At 48.7% G+C, this 25,787-nt stretch overlaps 1 protein-coding gene across 2 annotated transcripts in view; it reads left to right on the top strand.

Annotated features, from left to right (window-relative positions):
• PLCZ1 (phospholipase C zeta 1) overlaps positions 1–25,787 on the top strand; it is an 88,476-nt gene that overhangs the window by 38,350 nt on the left and 24,339 nt on the right. For both annotated transcript variants that reach the window (XM_029048663.2, XM_029048671.2), the window contains 4 exons: positions 1,213–1,479; positions 12,200–12,356; positions 13,769–13,885; positions 17,707–17,879. In XM_029048663.2, the coding sequence (XP_028904496.1) occupies positions 1,213–1,479; positions 12,200–12,356; positions 13,769–13,885; positions 17,707–17,879 (714 nt within the window). The remainder of the gene's footprint in view (positions 1–1,212; positions 1,480–12,199; positions 12,357–13,768; positions 13,886–17,706; positions 17,880–25,787) is intronic.

Genomic DNA, 25,787 nt, shown 5'->3' with positions numbered 1-25,787 from the left:
CTACGCTCACTGTGGGCAGGGACTGTGTCTGTTACAGTGAACTCCCCCAAACGCTTAGTACAGTGCTCTGCACACAGTAACGGCTCAATAAATACAATTGACTGCCCCTTTGACCCCCTCCCGTCCCACCCCTCCATACTTCCTTTATAATGGGGCAGTGTGGCCTAGTGAGCCGTCATTGGGCAGGGATTGTCTCTATCTGTGCCGAATTGTACATTCCAAGCGCTTAGTACAGTGTTCCGCACATAGTAAGTGCTCAATAAATACTATTAATGAATGAATGGTGGCAAGAGATGCGTGTATACGTAGAGCAGCGTGGCTCAGTGGAAAGAGCCTGGGTTTTGGAGTCAGAGGTCATGAGTTCGAATCCCAGCTCTGCCACCTGTCAGCTGGGTGACTGGGGGGCGAGTCACTTCACTTCTCTGTGCCTCAGTTACCTCATCTGGAAAATGAGGATGAAGACTGTGAGCCCCACGTGGGACAACCTGATTCCCCTGTGTCTACCCCAGCGCTTAGAACAGTGCTCTGCACATAGTAAGCGCTTAACAAACACCAACATTATTATTATCAATTTTTATCGATGCTATTGATGCCCGTTTACTTGTTTTGATGTCCGTCCCCCGCCCTTCTAGACTGTGAGCCTGCTGTGGGCAGGGATTGTCTCTCTCTGGTGCCGAATTGTACTTTCCGAGCGCTTAGTCCAGTGCTCTGCACACAGTAAGTGCTCAATAAATACTCTTGAATGAATGAACGAATAGTGGCAAGAGATGTGTATATACCTAGAATTTCATTAATTTATATCGATGCTATTGATGCCCGTTTACTTGTTTTGATGTCCGTCCCCCGCCCTTCTAGACTGTGAGTCCGCTGTGGGCAGGGATTGTCTCTCTCTGGTGCCGAACTGTACTTTCCGAGCGCTTAGTACAGTGCTCTGAACCCGCTAAGCCCTCGGTAAATTCGATCGAATGAGCGAATGAAAGAGCGCGGGCCTGGGAGGCAGGAGACCCAGCCTGCTGAGTGACCCCGTGCCAGTCGCTTCACTTCTCCGGGCCTCGGTTTCCACCCTGGCCAAGCGTCCCCTCTCCCGGGGCTACTGTGAGGACGGAGCGGGGGGCCCTTGAGGCGAAAGGGCCTGGGGGAGGTGGAGGAGGAGGCCTTCGGGCGACGGGAGCGGGAAGCCCAGACCCTAGTTCTCCCGCTTCGGCCCCGCAGGCCTTGAAGTTCAAAATCCTGGTGAAGAACAAGAAGATCGGCACGTTGCGGGAGACGGTGCTGAGGAGAGGCACCGACAGGCACGGGCAGGTCGGGGAGTGCGAGGAAGTGGAGGACGACGAGGAGGACGGAGAGGAGGAGGAGGAGGAGGCGGCGGCGGAGAAGAAGGAGAGCCAAACCTTGCTGAGGGACAGAGCGTCCAAGAAGTTAACAGAAGACCGGAAAATCTGGGGAAGGAGGAAGTTCTCCTCCACCAAAGGAGACAAGGTGAGCAACTCTCTCCCGTCCTAAGCTTTTATTTATTCTATTTGATTTCACTCACCAATTTCCTGCCTCTCGCCCGGAACGCCCTCCCTCCTCAAATCCCACAATGATTTGCTCTCTTTGTCCTCCCCCGTCCCAGTCCCACGGCGCTTTTGTAAATACCTGTAATTTTACTTATTTGTATTAATAATGTTGGTATTTGTTAAGCGCTTACTATGTGCAGAGCAGTGTTCTAAGCGCTGGGGTAGATACAGGGGTCAGGTCGTCCCACGTGAGGCTCACAGTTAATCCCCATTTTACAGATGAGGGGACTGAGAGCGCTTACTATGTGCAGAGCACCGTTCTAAGCGCTGGGGTAGATACAGGGTCATCAGGTCATCCCACGTGAGGCTCACAGTTAATCCCCATTTTACAGATGAGGCTCAGAGAAGTCAAGTGACTCGCCCACAGTCCCACAGCTGACAGGTGGCGGAGCCGGGAGTCGAACCCATGACCTCTGACTCCAAAGCCCAGGCTCTTTCCACTGAGCCACACTGCTTCCCCTATTATTAATAGTTAATTATTAAAGTATTAATGTCTGTCTCCCCCACTCTAGACTGTAAGCTTGTGGGCAGGAAACGTGTCCGTTTATTGTTATATTGTCCTCTCCCAAGCGCTTAGTACAGTGTTCTGCACAAAGGAAGGGCTCAATAAATATGACTGAATTGAATGAATGAATTTTTTGAGCTCTTACTGCTCGCAGAGCACTGTACTAAGCACTTGGGAGACTACTGTGCGTAGCGGATAGAGCACGGGCCCGGGAGTCAGAAGGTCATGGGTTCTAATCCTGACTCCACCACTTGTCTGCTGTGCGACCTTGGGAAGCAACATGGCTCAGTGGAAAGAGCGTGGGCTAAGGAGCCAAAGGTCATAGGTTCAAATTCCAGGTTCAGCAGCTTGTCAGCTGTGTGACTTTGGGCAAGTCACTTCACTTCTCTGTGCCTCAGTTCCCTCATCTGGAAAATGGGGATCAAGACTGTGAGTCCCACGTGGGACAACCTGATCATCATGTCTCCTCCCCAGCGCTTAGGACAGTGCTCTGCACATAGTAAGCGCTCTCAGTTCCCTCATCTGTAAAATGGGGATTAACCGTGAGCCTCACGTGGGACGACCTGATGACCCTGTATCTACCCCAGCGCTTAGAACGGTGCTTTGCACATAGTAAGTGCTTTACAAACACCATAATTACTATTATTAAATCCCTTCACTTCTCTGTGCCTCAGTTTCCTCAAATGTAAAAGGGGGATTGAAACTATGAGCCTCATGAGGGACAGGGACTGTGTCCAATCTGATTTGCTTGTATTCACCCCAGTGCTTAAAATAGTGCCTAATACAGAGTAAGCCCTTAATAAATATCACTGTAAATAAATACCAAGGCGCTCAATTAGCTTCCCTTCTCAACTCCCTTCTCGCACATCGGCCCAACACACAGTCTCTGTTCCTGTGAGGCTAACCTACGCACTACAGCTTATACTTTTCTAGCGTGGCTCAGTGGAAAGAGCACGGGCTTGGGAGTCAGAGGTCATGAGTTCGAATCCCGGCTCTGCCACTTGTCGGCTGTGTGACTGTGGGCAAGTCACTTCACTTCTCTGTGCCTCGGTTCCCTCATCTGCAAAATGGGGATTAAGACCGTGAGCCTCACGTGGGACGACCTGATTACCCTGTATCTACCCCAGCGCTTAGAACAGTGCTCGGCACATAGTGAGCGCTTAACAAATACCAACATTATTATTCCGTCTCCAACTTCTTGCTCATTCCTTTCCCCGTGCCAAAAATTCACTCACCCTTCACGTGGGGCAGATCACTACACTCTCCTTCTTCAAAGCTCTTCTGAAATCACACTTCCTCCAAAAGGCCTTCCCCTTTCTCCCTCAGATTCCATCTCCCAGCTTGGCGTAGTAGAGGGAACCTGGGCCTGGGAGTCAGAAGGTCATGGGTTCTAATCCAGGCTCTATCACTTGCTTGCTGTGTGACCTTGGGGAAGTCACCTCACTTCTCTGTGCCTCAGTTCCCTCGTCTGTAAAATGGGGGTAGAGACCGTGAGGCCCATGTGGTACAGGGACTGTATCCAACCTGATTTGCTAGTATCCATCCCAACACTTAGCACAGTACCTGGAACATAGTAAGTGCTTAACAAATGCCATTATCATTAATATGAATCTAATAATCTCATCATATCCCGGAGACAATCATTCTCCCCACCACTTCAAAGTCTTTCTGAAGGTTTATCTCCTCCAAGAGGCCTTCCCTCACTAAGCCCTCATTTCCTCTTCTCTCCCTCCCTTCTGCGTCACCCTGATTTGCTCGCTTTATTCATCCCCCACCCGTCCCCAGGCCCACACCATTTATGTCAATATCTATCATTTCTTTCTTTCTATTACTATCCAGCTCCTCCTCTAGACCGTAAGCTCCTGAGCACCAGTGCTCAGAACAGTGCTTGGCACCTAGTAAGCGCTTAATAAATACCATTCGAAAAAATCAAAAAAAGTAGGAACATCTGCTCTGCCACGCTGGAACCAAGAGCTGTAATTGATGACCAGGGAAGAAAAGGAGAAGTAGTGTGGCCTAGTTGATAGAGTCCAGGCCTGGGAATCGGGTGGTCATGGGTTCTTGTCCTGGCTGCGCCACTTAATAACGATGGCATTTGTTAAGGGCTTACTATGTGCCACTCTGTGTCTCACTAGGCCAGACTGCTTTTCATTTCTTTAACCTCTGCTGTTTGTGTCCAACCTGATTTGCTTCCATCCACAGTGCTTGGCACATAGTAAGTGCTTAACAACTATCATTATTGTTATTCATTATAAATAATAATAATAATGTCATTTCTTAAACACTTACTATGTACCGATCACCGTTCTAAGCGCTGGGGGGGATACAAGGTAATCCGGTTGTCCCATGTGGGGCTCACACTCTTAATCCCCATTTTACAGATCAGGTAAATGAAGCCCAGAGAGTTGAATGACTTGCCCGAAGTCACACAGATGACAAGTGGCAGAGCGGGATTAGAACCCATGACCTCTGACTCCCAAGCCCGGGCTCTTTCCACTGAGCCACACTGCTTCTCATTGTCTACTTGCCACTTGTCTACTGTGTGACCTTGAGCAAGTCACTTCTCTTTTCATTGCCTGTTCCCTCATCTATAAAATGGGGTTTGAGACTGTGAGCTCCATGTGGGACCGGGACTGTGTCCAATCAAATTACCTTGTATCTAGCCCCGTGTTTAGAACAATGCTTGACACATAGTAAGCACTTAAATGCCATCATTATTAATATCATTCTTACTATCTACGCCAGTTCATTCATTCAACTGTATTTATTGAGCGCTTACTATGTGCAGAGCACTGTACTAAGTGCTTGGAATGGACAAATCGGTAACAGATACGCCAGTGTCAAGCTTCACACGGGGTTGGGTTCGAGCATCAGTCATCCATTCAATAGTATTTATTGAGCCCTTACTATGTGTAGAGCACTGTACTAAGCGCTTGGAAGGTACAATTTAGCAACAGATAGAGACAATCCCTGCCCAGTAACGGGCTCACAGTCTAAACAGCATGGCGAGAGTGAGAGACCGGCGTCAGAAAGGTGAAGTTTATACAAAATTTATTCCATATGGCCAAACGAACTTGGCTTTCGAGAGGACTACATTTATTTAGTTACTCCCATGGAGCGAAGTGCCTAGCTCCCACCAACTGCTTCCACTCTGGAGGAATACAATTACGTGGCCAGCAAGGTCGTCCCCGTCCCCTTCTTCCTATAGGCAGTGAACTCTTCCACCAAGCCAGCGGAGTCGCTCCAATTTCAGCTGACCCAGCTGGTGCCCCAACTACGAGAGTCCCATCCCCGGTCCTTCAGGAAAAGGGGGCAGGGAATCCATTCCAGTTGCCTCCAATCCCACTTCTGACACCAAATTCATGTCACCGGGCGGAACCAGCCTCCTCCGGATAACTCGTGACATCACGGATCGGAGGGTTAGAAACGGATTCACAGACTCGAGGGTTACGGTTAATAGAATCAGGCTTACGAAGGTGAGGCCACAAAGAATCCTCGATAGGTAACTCTCTGAGAAAAGCTATTCCTGGGCTAATTAGCAATGGGCACACATAATAATAATAATAATAATAATAATAATGATGGTATTTGTTAAGCGCTTACTCAGTTCCAAGAACGGTTCTCAGTGCTAGGGTAGATACAAGACTATCAGTTAGGTTGTCCCATGTGGGGCTCACAGTCTCAATCCCCATTTTGCAGATGAGGTAACTGAGGCACAGAGAAGTTAAGTAGCTTGCCCAAGGTCACACAGTAGACAAGTGGTGGAGCCGGGATTAGAACTCAAGTCTTCTGACTTCCAAGCCCGAGCTCTCTCCACTAAGTCATGCTGCTTCCCTAGTCGGGCTGATACTCAGCTTCTTGCAGCTGAAAAAAAGGGAAGGAGGCACCGGTTCATGCAATAGTATTTACTGTGTGCTTACTGATTACAGAGCACTGTACTAAGCGCTTAAGAGAGTATAGTACAACAATCAGACACATTCCCTGCCCACAGTCTAGAGGACTATAAAGTTGTCTCTTTGAGCTAACTTTCCAAGTCACTCAAAAGAGGCTACCTTCCACAGTCACCCGGGGCTACCTTCAAACCACCCCCAAATGGGCTATTTTAATAATAATATTAATAATGATAATAACTATGGTATTTGTTAAGCGCTTACTATGCTCCAAAGATTCATTCAATTGTATTTACTGAGCATTTACTGTGTGCAAAGCACTGTACTAAATGCCAGAAAAGTACAATATAATAGCACTGTTTTAAATGCTGGGATAGATAAAAGAAGGAACATGATCTAGTGGATAGAACCCAGGCCTGGGAGACAGAAGGACCTGGATTCTAATCCTGCCTCAGCCACTTGTCTGTTGGGAGACCTTGGGCACATCATTTCATTTCCCTCATCTGTAAAATGGGAATTGAGACTGTGAGCCCCTTGTGGGACAGGGACTGTGCCCAACCAGATTTGCTTGTAACCACGCCAATGTTAAGTACAGTTCCTGGCGCATACTAAGTAAGTATACAAGGTAATCAGGTGGGACACAGTCCCTGCCCCACATGGGGCTCACAGTCTTAATCCCCATTTTACAGTTGAGTTCACTGAGGAGCTGGGGTTCCCTTCCAACCACCCCAACAAGGGTTACCTTTCATAATCACTTATCCTTATCCTCCCTCCCAAGCCCTGTCCTTTTCCTGACTTTCCTGTCACTGTGGACGGTACGACCATCCTTCCCATCTCTCAAGCCCGCAACCTTGGTGTCATCCTTGACTCGGATCTCTCGTTCACCCCACACAGCCAAGCTGTCACCATCGCCTGCCGGTCTCACCTTTATAATATCGCCAAGATCCGCCCTTTCCTCTCCAGCCAAACGGCGATCTTACTGGTATAGGCTCTCATAATATCCCGACTGGATTACTGTCAGCCTTGTCTCGGATCACCCTTCCTCCTTTCTCTCCACACTCCAGTCTATTCTTCATTCCGCTGCCCGGATCATCTTCCTGTAGAAACGCTCTGGGCCTGTCACTCTCCTCCTTAAAAACCTCCAGGGGTTGCCTATCGACCTCCGCACGAAACAAAAACTTCTCACTCTGGGCTTTGAGGGCCTCCATCCCCTGGCCCCCTCCTACCTCTCCTCCCTTCTCTCTACCGCCCACCCCGCACGCTCCGCCCCTCTGCCGCCCACCTCCTCACCGTCCCCCGTTCTCACCTAACCCGCCTTCGACCCCCGGCCCACGTCCTCCCGCTGTCCCGGAATACCCTCCCTCCTCACCTCCGCCGAACTAACTCTCTTCCCCTCTTCAAAGCCCTACTGAGAGCTCACCTCCTCCAAGAAGCCTTCCCAGACTGAGCTGCCCCTTTTCCCTCTGCTCCCCCTTCACCTCCCCTCAGCTAAGCCCCTTTTCCCCCTTTCCCTCTGCTCCTGCCCCTCTCTCTTCCCCTCCCCTCAGCACTGGGCTCATTTGTATATATTTTTATTACCCTATTTATTTCGTTAATGAGGTGTACATCCCCTCGATTCTATTTATCGTGATTGAGTTGTCTTGTTTTTTGTCCATCCGTCTCCCCCGATTAGACCGTGAGCCCGTCAATGGGCAGGGACTGTCTCTATCAGTTGCCGAATTGTCCATTCCAAGCATTTAGTACAGTGCTCTGCATATAGTGAGTGCTCAATAAATACTACCGAATGAATGAATCGCTTGGGGTCAAGTTCCCAAGGGGGTATACTCGCTTCTCCTAGCTCCAGCGAAGATGTCCGATAAGTCACTCGACTCAACACGGGCGTCCCCGACTCTGGGGAGTGACAACTCGCCACATCGGTTGATGGAGCTCCAACCTACTACCGAGACCCCCTCCGCATATATACCTTGCTACCTCCCCATCTTCTTCCCTTCTGTTGACCACATTTGAGGTGGAAAAAAGATGGCGTGACAAGATCCGAGGCGATTTTCTTACTGTGGTTCTAATGTGAAGGCCTAATCAGTTGTTCTGCCCTCTGGAATTGGTAGCTCCGGGGAAGAATAATGTTGGTATTTGTTAAGTGTTTACTAGGTGCAGAGCACTGTTCTATGCACTGGCGTAGATAATCAGGTTGTCTCACGTGAGGCTCACAGACTTAATCCCCATTTTACAGATGAGGTAACTGAGGCACAGGGAAGTTAAGGGACTCGCCCACAGCCACACAGCTGACAAGTGGCGGAGCCAGGATTCGAACCCATGACCTCTGACTCCCAAGCCCGTGCTCTTTCCACTGAACCACGCTGCTTGTCTTAAACTATGGGAAATGTTAACACTGCCTATCTCTCTCTTCCTGGGCTAACGAGCTAAATTCTTTAGCCTCACCAGATTGGGATCAGTCACACCCCACGATTAGTATGAGAAACAACATGGCCTAGTGGATAGTGCGCGGGCCTGGGAGTCGGAAGATCATGGGTTCTAATCCTAACTCCACCATTCATCTCTTGAGTGACCTTGGGCAAGTCACTTTATTCATTTATTCATACTTATTGAGCACTTACTGTGTGCAGAGCACTGCACTAAGGGCTTGGAAAGTAAATTTAGAGAGGCAGCGTGGCTCAGTGGAAAGAGCATGGGCTTTGGAGTCAGAGGTCATGAGTTTGAATCCCAGCTCTGCCACTTGTCAGCTGGGTGACCTTGGGCAAGTCACTTCACTTCTCCGTGCCTCAGTTCCCTCATCTGTAAAATGGGGATTAAGACTGTGAGCCCCACGTGGGACAACCTGATTCCCCTGTGTCTACCCCGGCGCTTAGAACAGTGCTCGGCACATAGTAAGCGCTTAACAAATACCAACATTATTATTATTAAAATTTGGCTACAGAGAGAAACAATCCTTGCCCAACAATGGGCTCACAGTGCTGCAGTTCCCTCATCTGTAAAATGGGGATTGAGATGTGAGCCCCACGTGGGACAGGGACTGTGTCCAACCCATTTGGCTTGTATTCATCCCAGTGCTTAGTACAGGGTCTGCCACATATTAAGGCTTAACAAATACCATCATTAGTAGTAGCACAGCACCTCCCACATAGTAAATGTTTAACAAATACCATAATTATCATTAGTAGGAATAGTATCAGGCACCTAATAAATCCTTAACAAATACGATAAAAAAAATTAAAGGGCTCACGGCTCCTTGGATCCCAAGTCATAACTACTCAGATTTCTCTCCACTCTCCCATTGTTTCCCCTTCTCTCTCACCCACCTTCTCTCACTGTGTACTTAGCATATAATAAGCACTTAACAAATACCATAATTATTATTATTCTCTTTCTTCACCTCCCAACACTCAAACCTCCTGTCTTCTCTAGGCGGCAAGCTCACTGTGGGCAAGGAATGCGCCTCCTTACATTTATACTGTCTTCTCCCTACCGCTTAATACAGTGCTCTGCACACAGTATACATTCAATAAATGCCACTGACTGACAGATTTTCAAGAAATCACATCCCCCGACAGCCCCTTTTAAGTTCTGTTTCAAAACAAGAGACCCTTTTCACTTCCTCCCTGCTGGTGAAGCAAATTCCTCCTGAATCCTCTCTCTGATTGACTTGGTTCAGGTGAGTTTCTCCTTAATGAGTGGTACAGCAAGATAATTGATTCCTCTAATTGGGAAGGGGCTACCCCCCTGGAGAACAACAAGACAAACAAGCCCCTTCCTCTCTTCATTGTATTTTAATCAGGTTGGGGTAGGATGGTTCCTTGAGTAATAATAATAATGATGATGATGGTATTTATTAATCGCTTAGTATGGGCCAGGCACTGTTCTAAGCTCTGGGGGAGATACAAGGTAATCAGGTTGCCCCACGTGGGGCTCACAGTCTTAATCCCCCTTTTAAAGATGAGGGAACTGAGGCACAGAGGAAGTGAAGTGACTTACCCAAAGTCACACAGCTGACAATCGGCAGAGCTGGGATTTGAACTCATGACCTCTGATTCCCAAGCCCAGGCTCTTTCCACTAAGCCACGCTGCTAGCAACCCTCTCCAAACGTTTCCCTTCTCTGTTATATTCTCTATTTACACTAGTGTATTAAGTGGTACAAGTACTGCCCGCCTGCTTGAGTGGATATCAAAAACAACTAAACTTATTCCTCTAACAATCCCTTAGCTTCCTTTATCAGATGGGCTGATATCTATGAAACCAATCTTGGTCTACAAACAATGAGAATTAGAGCGGTTAATAGATGCTTACTATGTGCTAAACACTTGGGTCGGTCCAAAATCATCTGATCAAACCCAGACCCTGTGCCACATGGGGCTCTTAGAGATTAAACCAGCAGATATTTTATCCCCATTATACAGATGAGAAGCGACATCGCCTAGTGGCCAGACCACCGGCCTGGGAGTCAAAGGACATGGGTTCTAATTCTAACTCTGTCACTGGTCTGCTGTGTGACCTCGGGCAAATCACTTCACTTCTCTGGGCCTCAGTTACCGCATCTATAAAATGGGGATAGAGATTGGGAGCCCCACGTGGGACGGGGACCGTGTCCAACCTGATTTGCTTGTATCTACTCCAGCTTGTATCCACTTAGTACAGTGCCTGGCACAGAGTAAGCGCTTAACAAATTCCACTGAGATGCAGAGAAGTCAACGTAATAAGGAATAATAATGATGGCACTGTTAAGTGCTAACTATATGTCAAGCACTGTACTAAGCCCTGGGGCAGATACAAGCTAATCAGGTGGGATATAGTCACAGTTTACATAAGAGAGAGAACAGATGTTTAAGATCACACAGTGGGCCAGAAGCAAAATGCAATTAGAAGTCAGGTTTCTGACTTTCAGTTCCTGGCTCCTTCCACTAGACCTCCCTAAATCCCACGAAATCAATCGATCAGTGGTATTCTGTGAGTCCGTCATCGGGCGGGGATTGTCTCTGTTGCCGAATTGTACATTCCAAGTGCTAAGTACAGTGTTCTGCACATAATAAGTGCTCAATAAATACTATTAAATGAATTCATTTAATAATAATAATAGCAATTATTATTATTATGGTATCTGTTGAGTGCTTACTATATTTGCCAAGTCCTATACTCAGCACTGGAGTAGATATCAAGTGTTTACTGTGTGCAGAGTATTGTTCTAAGCACTAGGGAAACGTCATGGCTTAGTGGGTAGAACACGGAGCTGGGAGTCAGAAGGACCTGGTTTCTAATCCTGCCTCTGGCACTTGTCTGCTCTGGGACCTTGGGCAAGTCATTTAATTTCTCTGTGCCTCAAAAAAAAAAATTGCGGTATTTGTTAAGCGCTTATTATTTTCCAGGCACTGTACTAAGCACCGGGATGGATAGTAGCAAATCGGGTTGGACACAGTCCCTATCCCACATGGAGCTCACAATCTAAATCCCCATTTAATGCATGAGGTCACTGAGGCACAGAGAAGTGAAGTGACTTGCCCAGGGTCACACAGCAGACAAGTGGCAGAGTCAGGATTAGAACCCAGGTCCTTCTGGCTCCCAAGCCTGTGCTCTACCCACCAGGAAACACTGCTCCTCAGTTACCTCTTCCATAAAATGGCACCTAAGACTGTGAGCCCCATGGGGGACAGGGACCGTGTCCAAGCAGCGTGGCTCAGTGGAAAGAGCCCGGGCTTGGGAGTCAGAGGTCATGGGTTCGAATCCCGGCTCTGCCACTTGTCAGCCGTGTGACTGTGGGCAAGTCACTTCACTTCTCTGTGCCTGTTACCTCATCTGTAAAATGGGAATTAACTGTGAGCCTCACGTGGGACAACGTGATGACTTTGGATCTCCTCCAGCGCTTAGAACAGTGCTCTGCACATAGTAAGCGCTTAACAAATAACATTATTATTATTATTAGCTGCTTAGCTTGTATCTACCCAAGGACTTAGAATAGTGCTTGACACATAGTAAGTACATAACAAAAAACATTATTATTATTATTGTTGTGGTTGTCATTATTATTATTAGGAAGAGTATAGTCCAACAGAGTTGGCAGACATGTTCCCCATCCACAGAAAGCTGCCAATCTCGAAGGGGTAGCCAGACATTAATCTAAATAAATAAATAATTTAAACCGTACTCAAAGGTTACCATCCCGATTTCCTCAGTGGGAAGAGAGAGACTTTCCCAGAGGATGAATGCCGAGTTCTGAATCGGTTCCGCTCAATTTTAGATCCGGAAGATTAAAATAGCCATGGAGTTATCCGATCTCGTCATCTATACCAAATCACAGAAGTTCAGGAGCTTCGAACACTCAAGAGCCACTCAGAAATTCTACGAGAATAATTCCATCGGGGAAACGCGCGCAAGAAAACTGGCTAAGATGGCAGGTGATTGTTTTTGGTCTCCTCGGCTAAATTCCTCTTCTAGCCGCAGTTCACCTTTCTCTGCCCGCGAGGTCCACGGGTTTTAATATTAATGATGGTATTTGGTAAGCGCTTACTATGTTCCAGGCACTGTACTAAGCATTGCCAGGCACTGTACTAAGCACTGGGGTGGTTACAAGCAAATCGAGTTAGACATACTCCCTGTCCCACGTCGGGCTCACAGTCTCAATCCCCATTTTATAGATGAAGTCACTGAGGCCCAGAGAAGTGAAGTGATTTGCCCAAGATCACACAGCAGACTTATGGTGGAGCCAGGATTAGAACCCATGACCTTCTGACTCCCAGGCCCGGGCTCTATCCACTATGCCATGCTGCTTCTACATACCATAGATATGGTACCATAGAGAGAGCACGGACTTGAGAGTCAGGAGGATCTGGGTGCTAATCCTAACTCTGTCACGTGTCTGCTGTGTGACCTTGGGCAAATAATAATTATGACATTTGTTAAGCGCTTACTATGTCCCAGGCACTGTACTAAGCTCTGGGGTGGATACAGGCAAATCAGGTTGGACACAGTTCCTGTCCCATGTGGGGCTCACTGTCTCAATCCCCAGTTTACAGATGAGGTCGCTGAGGCCCAGAGAAGTGAAGTGACTTGCCCCAGATAATAATAATAATGTTGGTATTTGTTAAGCGCTTACTATGTGCAGAGCACCGTTCTAAGCGCTGGGGTAGATACAGGGGAATCAGGTTGTCCCACGTGAGGCTCACAGTTAATCCCCATTTTCCAGATGAGGTAACTGAGGCACAGAGAAGTGAAGTGACTTGCCCACAGTCACACAGCTGACAAGTGGCAGAGATTGGATACGAACCCATGACCTCTGACTCCCAAGCCCGGACTCTTTCCACTGAGCCACGTTGCTACTCATTTGCTTGTGTCCACCCCAGCGCTCAGTACAGTGCCTGGCACACAGTAGACCCCCGCTCTAGTCTGTGAGCTCATTGTGGACGGAAAATGTCACTGTTTATTGTACTGTCCTTTCCCGAGTGCTGAGTCCAGTGCTCTGCACACAGTAAGCGCTCAATAAATACGATTGATTGAATGAATGACAGTCCAGTTGAGTTAGTAAACATGAGCCCCGCTCTCAAGGAGTTTCTATTTTAATGGGGGCGATGGATGTGAAAGTCTTTATGGGGAACGAAAAGAGCTATGATTTAAATTTCTGTACTTAAATTCCATGTAAAACGATGGATAGAATTTGAGTTTCGCTCCGTGAATTTTTCTGTCATTAATAAGAACAGCTGTACCACTGTCAAATATATCCTGCTCGTAAAATCGCTCAGGAAATCTTTTATTTTCATAGCACAGTTTATGCCACTGATTTGTTTTCAATAACGATCTCTATCGTATTCAGCCCGAGAATTTATTTCTCACACCGGCAAGTTCATCACCAGGATTTATCCCAAAGGAACCCGAACAGACTCTTCCAATTACAATCCTCAAGAATTTTGGAACCTGGGGTGTCAGATGGGTAGGTGAGAAGCTGCCAAGCCTTATCTCCGTCTTGTAAGCTATAGTCCCGCATCCGTCTTGCTCCAGTGTCCTTTTCTAGAAATATTTTCCCGGCGATCAAGTTTCCTTTGGTAGAATTGGAAATATTTTCTTGGCTATCGAGTTTCCTTTAGTAGAATTGGAAATATTTTTCCGGCGATTGAAAGGCGTCAAGATCCATCCTGGGTCCAGGGGAGATTTCTGTCCATTGAGGACCTACTGCCCCTGACTGCTACAGGAGGAGGGAGATGTGTTTTGGGGTCAGAGAGGTGAGTCTTTGGGCCTCCCTTTGAGAGCAGGTGTGGGAGCTTGTGTGCACCGATGATGATGATGATGTTGGTATTTATTAAGCGCTTACCATGTGCAGAGCACTGTTCTAAGCGCTGGGGTAGACACAGGAGAATCAGGTTGTCCCACGTGGGGCTCAAAGTCTTAATCCCCATTTTCCAGATGAGGGAACTGAGGCACAGAGAAGTGAAGTGATTTGCCCACAGTCACACAGCTGACAACTTCATTCAATCTACATCTCCGCCCCGTCCTCTCCCCCTCCCTTCGGGCTCGCATCTCCTCCCGCCTCCGGGACGTCTCCGCCTGGATGTCGGCCCGCCACCTAAAACTCGACATGAGCGAGACTGAACTCCTCATCTTCCCTCCCAGACCCGCTCCTCTCCCCGACTTCTCTATCACCGTGGATGGCACGACCGTCCTTCCCGTCTCTCGGGCCCGCGATCTCGGTGTCGTCCTTGACTCGTCTCTCTCGTTCACCCCACACATCCTATCCGTTACGAGACCTGCCGGTTTCACCTCTACGATATCGCCGAGATCCGCCCTTTCCTCTCCACCCAGACGGCTACCTTACTGTTACGGGCTCTCGTTATATCCCGGCTAGACTACCGTGTCGGCCTTCTCTCCGACCTCCCTTCCTCCTCTCTCGCCCCGCTCCGGTCTATTCTTCACTCCGCCGCCCGGCTCATCTCCCTGCAGAGACGATCTGGGCCTGTCACTCCCCTTCTTAAACAACTCCAGTGGTTGCCTATCGACCTCCGCTCCAAACAAAAACTCCTCACTCTAGGCTTCGAGGCTCTCCGTCACCTCGCCCCTTCCTACCTCTCCTCCCTTCTCTCTTTCTCCCGCCCACCCCGCACGCTCCGCTCCCCCGCCGCCCACCTCCTCGCCGTCCCTCGGTCTCGCCCGTCCCGCCGTCGACCCCCGGGTCGCGTCCTCCCGCGGTCCCGGAACGCCCTCCCTCCTCACCTCCGCCAAACTGATTCTCTTTCCCTCTTCAAAACCCTACTTAAAACTCACCTCCTCCGAGAGGCGTTCCCAGACTGAGCTCCTCTTCTCCCTCTACTCCCTCTGCCATCCCCCCTTTACCTCTCCGCAACTAAACCCTCTTTTTCCCCTTTTCCCTCTGCTCCTCCACCTCTCCCTTCCCATCCCCACGGCACCGTACTCGTCCGCTCGACTGTATATATTTTCGTTACCCTATTTATTTTGTTAATGAATTGTACATCGCCTCGATTCTATTTAGTCGCCATCGGTTTTTACGAGACGTTCTTCCCCTCGACTCTATTTATCGCCATCGTTCTCGTCTGTCCGTCTCCCCCGATCAGACCGTGAGCCCGTCAGACGGCAGGGACCGTCTCCATCTGTTGCCGACTTGTTCATCCCAAGCGCTTAGTACAGTGCTCTGCACACGGTAAGCGCTCAATAAATACTATTGAATGAATGAATGAATCGTATTTATTGAGCGCTTACCGTGTGCAGAGCACTGTACTAAGCGCTTGGAATGAACAAGTCGGCAAGTCGACAAGTGGCAGAACGGGGATTTGAACTCATGACCTCTGACGCCAAAGCCCGTGCTCTTTCCTCTGAGCCACGCTGCTTCTATCTGAGTGCTTGGGAGAGTTCAAAAAAGTATTCTAGATTCTTGCCCTCAAGGAGCTTGCGGTCTGTGTTGGGAAAACTGCACTGACCACTTGGGAGAGGACAATGAAGAACACTTGAGTGAAGCAGTGTGGTCTAGTGGCTAGAGCTCCGGCCTGAGAGTCTGAAGGGCCTGGTTTCTCATCCCGGCTCTGCCGCTTGTCTGCCTTGTGACCTTGGGAAAGTCACTTCACTTCTCTGGGCCTCAGTTCCTTCATTTAGAAAGTCCATTCTTTCATTCACCTAACTGTATTTTTTGAGTCGTTACTGTGTGCACTCAGGAGAGCACAATACGACAATAAAGAGTGACAATCCCTGCCCACAGTGAGTTCACATTCTAGGGCGGGGAGACAGACATTGATAGAAATAAATAAATGAAAGATGTGGACTTAAGTGGTGTGGGGCTGGGAGCTGGGATGAATAAAGGGAGTAAGTGAGGGTGAAGCAGAAGGAAGTGGGAGAAGAGGAAAAGAGGGCTTAGTCTGGGAAGGCCACTTGGAGGAGATGGGGCTTCGTTAAAGCTTTGAAAGGGGGGAGAGTCATCGTCCGTGGGATCTGAGGAGGGAGGGCGCTGTAGGCCAGAAGCGGGACGTGGGCCAGGGTCGGCAGCGAGACGGGTAAGATAGAGGCCGAGTGTGAAGTTTAGTAGCAGAGGAGTGGAGTGTGTGGGCTGGGTTGGAGAAGGAGAGAAACAAGGTGAGGTAATAATAATAATCATGGTATTTGTTAAGCGCTTATTATGTGCCGAGCACTGTTCTAAATGCTGGGGTAGATACAGGGTAATCAGATTGTCCCACGTGGGGCTCACATTTTTTAATCCCCATTTTTTCAGATGAGGTAACTGAGGCACAGAGAAGTGAAGTGACTTGCCTAAAGTCACACAGCAGACAAGGGGTGGAGCCGGGATTAGAACCCATGACCTCTGCCTCCCAAGCCCGGGATCTTTCCATTAAGCCACGCTGCTTCTCCGTTAGGTGGGAGGGGGCAAGGTGGTGCAGTCCTTTAAAGCCAATGGAGAGGAATTTTTCTTTGACACAGAGCTGGATGGGCAACCACTGGAGTCTTCTGAGGCATGAGGAGACACGTCCTGAATGTTTTTGTAGAAGGATGATCTGGGCAGCAGAGTGAAGTATGGGCTGGAGTGGAGAGAGACAGGAGGCTGGGAGGTCAGTGAGGAGGCTGACGCCAGGCAGGATAGGATGAGTGATCGTATTAACGTGGTAGCAATTTGGATGGAGAGGAAAAGGCAGATTTTAGCCGCGTTGTGAAGGTGGGACCGACACGATTTAGTGATGGATTGAATATAATGATGTTGGTATTTGTTAAGCGCTTACTAGGTGCAGAGCACTGTTCTAAGCGCTGGGTAGATACAGAGTAATCAGGTTGTCCCACGTGAGGCTCACAGTCTTAATCCCCCTTTAACAGATGAGGGAACCGAGGCACAGAGCAGGTTGAATGGGAGAGAGGGGTCAAGGATAACACCAAGGTCAGGGGCTTGTGAGACGGGAAGGATGGTGGTGCCGTCTACAGTGGTGGGAAAGTCAGGGGGAGGATGGGGATTAAGACGATGAGCCCCAAGTGGGACAAGGACTGTGTCCAACCTGATTGTATCTTGTATCTACCCCAGTGCTTAGTACAATGCCTGGCACACGGTAAGCGCTTAACAAATACTTTAGTAATAATAATAATAATTTTTAGACTTAGACGGGGGCTCGCAGTGTTAATTCTTTGGTGTCATTCTCATGGTGGGCCAATAGCCAGACATTTTTAGAAAAGGATACGATATGATGAGTTCTCAAATGAATCAGGTTCACTCTAGGTTATCAAACCTCACCTACCTATCCTGAAAATGTCCAAACCTCATTTTCCACACAGTGGCCTTAAATTTCCAGACTCCGGGGTTACCCATGGACCTCCAGAATGGGAGATTTCTGGACAACGGGGGATGCGGCTATATCCTGAAACCAGAAATCCTAAGAAACTCTAAGCTGTCCTTCAATCCCACGGGCCCTTCAACAAATGACAGCCCGGTGACCTTTTCAATACGGGTAAGTTTATGGACTCAATCAATCAATGATAATAAGAATAATTATGGTATTTGTTAAGTACCTAGGGTGGATACAAGCAAATCGGGTGGGACGCAGTCCCTGTCCCCTGTGGGGCTCGCAGTCTCAAACTCTATTTTACAGATGAGGTAACTGAGGCACAGAGAAATGAAGTGACTTGGCCAAGATCATACAGAAGAAAAGAGGCAGAGGCAGGATTAGAACCCATGTCCTTCTGACTCCCAGGCCCGGGCTCTATCCACTACGCTACTGAGCGCTTTCTAAATAGAGAGCACAGTATTAAACACTTGGGAGAGTACAAGGCAACAGAATTAGCAGATTCATTCCCTGCCCACAACGAGCTTACGGTCTAGAGGGGAAGACGCAGGTTAATGTGAATGAATAACTAATTCGTAATATATGGCATCTCATTTAAAGATATGTACATAAGTGGGGTTGGGGTAAAGATCATATATCCAGAGGTCACAGATCCACGTGTATAGATGACAAAGACGGGAGGGAAATACTCCTCTCTCTCGAGGTTCCCTGGAGTAACACTGGCACTTATGAACCATGGACATCGGAAGGAACAGGTAGGATGGTGGGTGGCCCTGGGAGTCCGAGGATCTGGGTTCTAATCCCGGCTCGTCCGCGTGTCTGTTGTGTGGACCTGGGCAAATCACTTCACTTCTCTGGGCCTCAGTTCCTTCATCTGGAAAATGGGGATTGAATATCTGTTCTCCCTCCTACTTAGACTGTAAGCCCCAAGTGGGACCTGATTTTCTTCTATCTACCCTAGTGCTTAGTACAGGGCTTGAAACATAGTAAAAACTTAATTATATCTATAATTTTATTTATTATATCTATAATTCTATTCATTTATATTGATGCTATTGATGCCTCTTTACTCGTTTTGATGTCTGTCTCTCCTTTCTAGACTTTGTGCCTGGTGTGGGCAGGGATCGTCTCTCTTTGTTGCTTTATTGTACTTTCCAAGCATTTAGTACAGTGCTCCGCACACAGTAAGCTCTCAATAAATACGATTGTATGAATGAATGAAATGCTCCAACTATTATTAGTACTAGTAATAATAATAAATAATGTTGGTATTTGTTAAGCACTTACTATGTGCCAAGCACTGTTCTAAGTACTGGGGTAGATATAGGGTTATCAGGTTGTCCCACGTGAGGCTCACAGTCTTCATCCCCATTTTACAGATGAGGTAATTGAGGCACAGAGAAGTTAAGTGACTTGCCCAAAGTCACACAGCTGACAGGTGGCAGAGCCGGGATTAGAACCCGTGACCTCTGACTTCTAAGCCCGTGCTCTTTCCACTGAGCCACGCCGCTTCCCCAGTAGAGATAGTACCTCCAGCTTCACATTCACATTCATGGCTGCTTTGTTCATCTTTAAAGCCCTAATAAAAGTCACACCTCCTCCAGGAAGCCTTAATGATAATGATTGCAGTTTTGTTAAGCGCTTACTCTGTGCTAAACACTATTCTATGTGCTGGGGTGGTAGATACCAGATAATCAGGTCCCGTGTGGGGCTCATAGTTGGAGTGGGAGGGAGCACAGGTGTTGAATCCCCATTTTGCAGATGAGGGAACTGAGGCACAGAGAGATTGGGTTGCTTTCTCTGGATTGCACAGCAGACGGGTGGCAGAGCTGGAATTGGAACCCGGGTCTTTTGGCTCCCAGGCCCTAACTTTTCAACTCAATCCCCTTCCAGTAGTACTTTTAGACTGGGGCAGGAAGGGATTGTCTCTCTTTATTGCTGAATTGTAATTTCCGGAGCGCTTAGTGCAGTGCTCTGCAGGCAGTAAGTGCTCAATAGATACAATTGAATGAAGTACTATCTATGAAATCTATGAAGTATTGTAGTTGCATCTATGAAAAATCTGTGAAGTACTGTACTAAACTTTGGGAAACAAATACATTTCCTACTCCCAAGGGTTTATTCATTCATTCATTCATTCATTCATTCATTCATTCATTCATTCATTCAATCATTCACTCAATCATAATTATTGAGCACTTACTGTGTGCGGAACACTGTCCTAAACACTTGGGAGAGTACAATACGACAATGAACAGACACATTCCCTGCCCACAATGAGCTTACAGTCTAGACAGAGAAGCAGTGAGGCTCAGTGGAAAGAGCCTGGGCTTGGGAGTCAGAGGTCATGGGTTCAAATCCCGGCTCTGCCACTTGTCGGCTGTGTGACTGAGGACAAGTCACTAAACTTCTCTGTGCCTCAGTTACTTCATCTGGAAAATGGGGATTAACTGTGAGCCTCACGTGGGACAACCTGATGACCCTGTATCTACCCCAGCGCTTAGAACAGTGGTCTGCATATAGTAAGAGCTTAACAAATACCAACATTATTATTATGTTAATAAATAGATGACAGATATGGACACAGTGCTGAGGGGCTGGGAAGGAAGGTGATGAACAAAGGGGGGAAGTCAGGGTGATGCGGAAGGAAGGGGGATTTAGGGAAGGCTTCTTGGAGGAGATGGGCCCTCAATAAGGCTCTGAAGCGGGGGAGAGTCACTGTCTGTAGGATATGAGGAGGGAGGGCGTTCCAGGCCAGAGGCAGGACGTGAGTGATAGGCCTTTGATGAGATAGAGGACATGGAGGCCCAGGGAGAAGGTTGGTATTAGAGGACCAAAATGTGTGGGCTGGGTTGGAGCAGGAGAGGAGTGAGGTGAGGTACGAGGGGGCAAGATGGTGGACTGCTTTAAAGTCAATGGCCAGAAGTTTTTGACCGATGTGGGGTTGGACAACACTTCCCCCTCTGCAACGATCAACGCTACACATCACATCGCGGCAGACACATCAGCAGAGATGAAACAAAAATACAAAAGCCAAGGACGACCCCAAGAACATTCTTTTATTCAGTTGTATTTATCGGACTCTGTGTGAAAAGCACTGTACTAAGGGCTTGGGAGAGGACGTTATAACAACAAACAGACACATTCCTGTCCACGGGGAGATCGAGGTCTAAATCACATGGCATATGGGTGTCAGAGCTGGGATTCGGAACTGAATCCCTTGCCTTCTATTTACTTGTATTCCCTCTCCAGCCCCCACAGATCCCTGCCTCAGTTTCACCCCGCCGAGTACAACAAAGAGTCAGTCTTGCGTGGGCAGGGATTGCTATATCGTACTCTCCCAGGGCTTTAGTACAGTGCTCTGCACCCGGTAAGCTCTCAGTAAATACGATTGACTTCCTGACAGGTGGGGACCACATGCTATGGCAGAATCGAGCGTAATTTGTGCCGCAAGGTGATTATAATAATAATGATAATTATGATACTTGTTAAGCGCTTACTATGTGCCAAGTACTGTCCTAAGCTCTGGGGGAAGAGACAAATTAATCATCTTGGACACAACATTATTTTGGTCAACCATGATTACTACTTTATGCTACCTCTAACTGTCTTGTCTTATGCTTTCGAGTCGCCCCCGACCCATAGCGACACCACGGACCCCTCTCTCCCAGAAGGCCCCGCTCTCCATCTGCCATCGTTTCGGTAGTGGATCCGCAGAGTTTTCGTGATCAAAATCCGGAAGTGGTTGACCATCCCCTCCTTCTAGACGGTCAACTTGAGTCTCCGCCCTCGACTTTCCCCTGCCGCCGCTGCCCGGCACGGGGGACTTTTGAGCTGTAGCCGACGGCCTGCCCCTCGCTAGCCACTGGCCAAGCCAGGAATGGAATGGACAGGCCTCGGCTTCACTCTCCCTCCCGTAGCCGAGACCGGTAGAGGACTGGAAACTCTCCAGCTGCCACCCTGAGAGGGTATTACCCCTACTAAAACAATAATAATGATAATGATGATTGTTATATTGTTGACAGTTGTAGTTAACGACTCTCCCCCTCTTTTGAGGTCTTATTGAAGGCGCATCTCTTCCAAGAAGCCTTACTTGACTAAAGCTCTTTTCTTCAACTCCCTTCTGTGTCGCCCTGACTTGCTCCCTTTCTTCATCTCCCCTCCCAGCCCCATACCACTTAGGTCCTCCTCTGTCATTTATTTATTCATTTTAATTTCTGTCTCCCCTCTAGACTTTAAGCTTGTTGTGGGCAGGTAATGTGTCTATGGCATGTTTATGGGGTGTCTGTTATATTGTTGTATTGTACTCTCCCAAGCGTTCAGTACAGTGCCTTGCATACGATAAGTACTCAGTAAATCTGACTGATGATTTTTTAAGCACTTATTCTGTTCTAAGCGCTGTCTCCTCCCCTCGCTCGCTCCCCTTTCCCTCCGCCACTCTCGGTCCACTAATCCACAGCCTTGGATCTCTGCCTCTGTCTGCCTCATTCGCTCCTATGCTCGAACTGCTGAGAGCTGCTGGCGAAAGTCTAAGCACCAAGCCAAACTTATTCACTTCAAAATTATCTTTTCCTGCCTTAACTCTGCCCTTTCCTCTGCCAGGAAAAACGATTTTTCCTTCCTCATTGACGTGCATGCCCATCAGCCCCGCCAATTGTTCCGGACTTTTATATCTCTCCTCTGGCCCCCTGTTTCTCCCCCTTCCCCATCCCTCACCCACAACGATCTGGCCACCTACTTCCTTATGAAAATGAACACCATCAGGTCTGAGCTCCCCCAAGTCACCCTTCCCCCTTCTCCATCCCCCCTGCTCCCAAGCCTCTCCCCTACTTTCCCATCCTTCCCGGCAGTATCCTTAGAGGAGATCTTCAATGCTTCGGACCCCAGTCCCGCTCACCTTATAAAAGCTATCGTCCCTTCCATCCTCCCCTCCCCTTCTATCTTTAACCACTCACTCTCCAATGGCTTTTTCCCCTCCGCCTTCAAACATGCCCTCGTCTCCCCATCCTAAAAAAACCCTCTCTCGACCCCACTCCCCCTTCCAGTTATTGTCCTATCTCCCTTCTACTCTTCCATTCCAAACTCTTAGAATGAGTCGTCTACACTCGCTGCCTTGAGTTCCTCAACTTCAACTCTCTCCTGGACCCCCTCCGATCTGGCTTCCGTCCCTTCCACTCTACCGAAACTGCCCTCTCAAAGGTCACCCATGACCTCCTTCTTGCCAGATCCAATGGCTCCTACTCTATCCTAATCCTCCTCGACCTCTCAGCTGCCTTTGACACTGTCGACCATCCCCTTCTCCTCCACACCTTATCTCACCTTGGCTTCATGGACTCCGTCCTCTCCCGGTTCTCCTCTTATTTCTCTGGCCGCTCATTCTCTGTTTCCTTCGTGGGCTCCTCCTCCCCCTCCCCCATCCACTAACTCATTCGCTCTCACGGCTTCAACTTTCATCTCTATGCAGATGACACACAAATCTACATCTCTGCCCCTGTCCTCTCCCTCTCCCTTCGGGCTCGTATCTCCTCCTGCGTCCAGGATGTCTCTACCTGGATGTCTGCCCGCCAACTAAAACTCAACATGTCCAAAACTGAGCTCCTTATCTTCCCTCCCAAGCCCTGTCCTCTTCCTGACTTCCCTATCACTGTGGATGGTACGACCATCTTTCCCGTCTCTCAAGACCACATCCTCGGAAGCAGCGTGGCTCAGTGGAAAGAGCACGGGCTTTGGAGTCAGGGCTCATGAGTTCGAATCCCAGATCTGCCACTTGTCGGCTGTGTGACTGTGGGCGAGTCACTTAACTTCTCCGTGCCTCAGTTCCCTCATCTGTAAAATGGGGATTAAGACTGTGAGCCCCACGTGGGACAACCTGATTCCCCTATGTCTACCCCAGCGCTTAGAACAGTGCTCGGCACATAGTAAGCGCTTAACAAATACAAATACCTTTGACTCGGCTCTCTCGTTCACCCCACACATACAATCCGTCACCGAGACCTGCCGGTCTCACCTTTATAATATCACCAAGATCCGCCCTTTCCTCTCCATCCAAATGGCTATCTTACCGGTACAGGCTCTCATAATATCCCGGCTGGATTATCGTGTCAGCCTTCTCTCTGATCTCCCTTCCTCCTGTGTCTCCCCACTCCAGTCTATTCTTCATTCCGCTGCCCGGATCATCTTCCTGCAGAAACGCTCTGGGCCTGTCACTCTCCTTCTTAAAAACCTCCAGTGTTTGCCTATCGACCTCCGCAAGAAACAAAAACTTCTCACTCTGGGCTACAAGGCTCTCCATCCCCTCGCCCCCTCCTACTTCTCCTCCCTTCTCTCTTTCCACTGCCCACCCCGCACGGTCCGCTCCTCTGCCGCCCACCTCCTCACCGTCCCCCGTTCTCGCCTATCCCGCCGTCGACCCCCGGCCCACGTCCTCCCGCTGTCCTGGAACGCCCTCCCTCCTCACCTCCGCCAAACTAACTCTCTTCCCCTCTTCAAAGCCCTACTGAGAGCTCATCTCCTCCGAGAGGCCTTCCCCTACTGAGCTCCCCTTTTTCCTCTGCTCCCTCTACCCCTCCCTTCACCTCTCCGCAGCTAAACCCTCTTCTCCCCCCTTTCCCTCTGCTCTTCCCCCTCTCCCATCCCATCCCCTCAGCACTGTACTGGTCCGCTCAACTGTATATGTCTTCATTACCCTGTTTATTTTGTTAATGAGATGTACATCACCCTGATTCTATTTATTTGCTATTGTTTTAATGAGATGTTCTTCCCCTCGATGCTATTTATTGCCATTGTTCTTGTCTGTCCGTCTCCCCCTATTAGACTGTAAGCCCATCAGTGGGCAGGGACTCTCTCTATCTGTGGCCAATTTGTACATTCCAAGCGCTTAGTACAGTGCTCTGCACATAGTAAGCGCTCAATAAATACTACTGAATGAATGAACTGTAGAGGTTCCTCAAGCGTCAGTTCTTGGCCCTCTTCTGTTCTCCATCTATACTCACTCCCTCGGTGAACTCATTCACTCCCATGGCTTCAACTATCATCTCTACGCAGATGACACCCAAATCTTCATCTTCTCACCTGTTCTCTCCCCCTCCTTCCAGGCTCGTACCTCCGGCCTCCAGGACGTCTCCACCTGGATGTCTGCCCGCCACCTAAAACTCAACATGTCTAAATCTGAGCTCCTTCCCTCCCAAACCCTGTCTTCTCCCTGACTTCCCCGTCACTGTGGATGGCACCATCATCCTTCCCACCTCAAAGGTCCGCAACCTTGGTGTTGTCCTCAACTCTGCCCTCTCATTCACCCCCCGCATCCAATCCGTCACCAACACCTGCCGCTCTCACCTTCACCATATCGCCAAGATCCACCCATTTCCCTCCATCCGAACGGCTATCGGGCTGGTACAATCTCTCATAATATCCCAACTGGATTATTGTGTCAGCCTCCTCTCTGATCTCCCTTCCTCCCGTCTCTCACCACTCCAGTCTATTCTTCATTCCGCTGCCTGGATCGTCTTCCTTACGCTCTGGGCATGTCACTTCCCTTCTTAAAAACCTCCAGTGGTTGCATCAACCTCTGCACGAAACAAAAACTCCTCACTCTTGGCTTCAAAGCTCTCCATCCCCTTTCCCGCTCCTACTCACCACCCTTCTCTCTTTCTACTGTCCACTCCAAACACTCCACTCCTTTGCCATTCACCTCCTCACTGTCCCCCGTTTACACCTGTCCCGCTGTCAACCCCTGGGCCACGTCATCCCACTGTCCTGGAACGCCCTCCCTCCTCACCTCTGCCAAACTAACTTTCTTCCCCTCTTCGAAGCCCGACTGAGCGCTCACCTCCTCCAAGAGGCCTTCTCAGACTGAGCCCCCATTTTGCCTCTGCTCCTCCTCCCCTCCCCATTTCCCTTCCCCCGGCCTCTGCTCTTCCCCCTTCCCCTCCCCTCAGCACTGTGCTATATTTGCATGTATTATTTATTACCCTATTTATTTTGTTAATGATGTGTATATCCCTATGATTCTATTTATCTTGATGAAGTTGTTTTATTTTGTTTTGTTCTGTTTTGTTGTCTGTCTCCCCTGTT

Source organism: Ornithorhynchus anatinus, chromosome 2 (assembly GCF_004115215.2).
Source record: "Ornithorhynchus anatinus isolate Pmale09 chromosome 2, mOrnAna1.pri.v4, whole genome shotgun sequence".
NCBI lineage: Eukaryota > Metazoa > Chordata > Mammalia > Monotremata > Ornithorhynchidae > Ornithorhynchus > Ornithorhynchus anatinus.
Note: the sequence above shows the minus strand (reverse complement) of the source record. Positions and strands in the feature narration are given on the sequence as shown.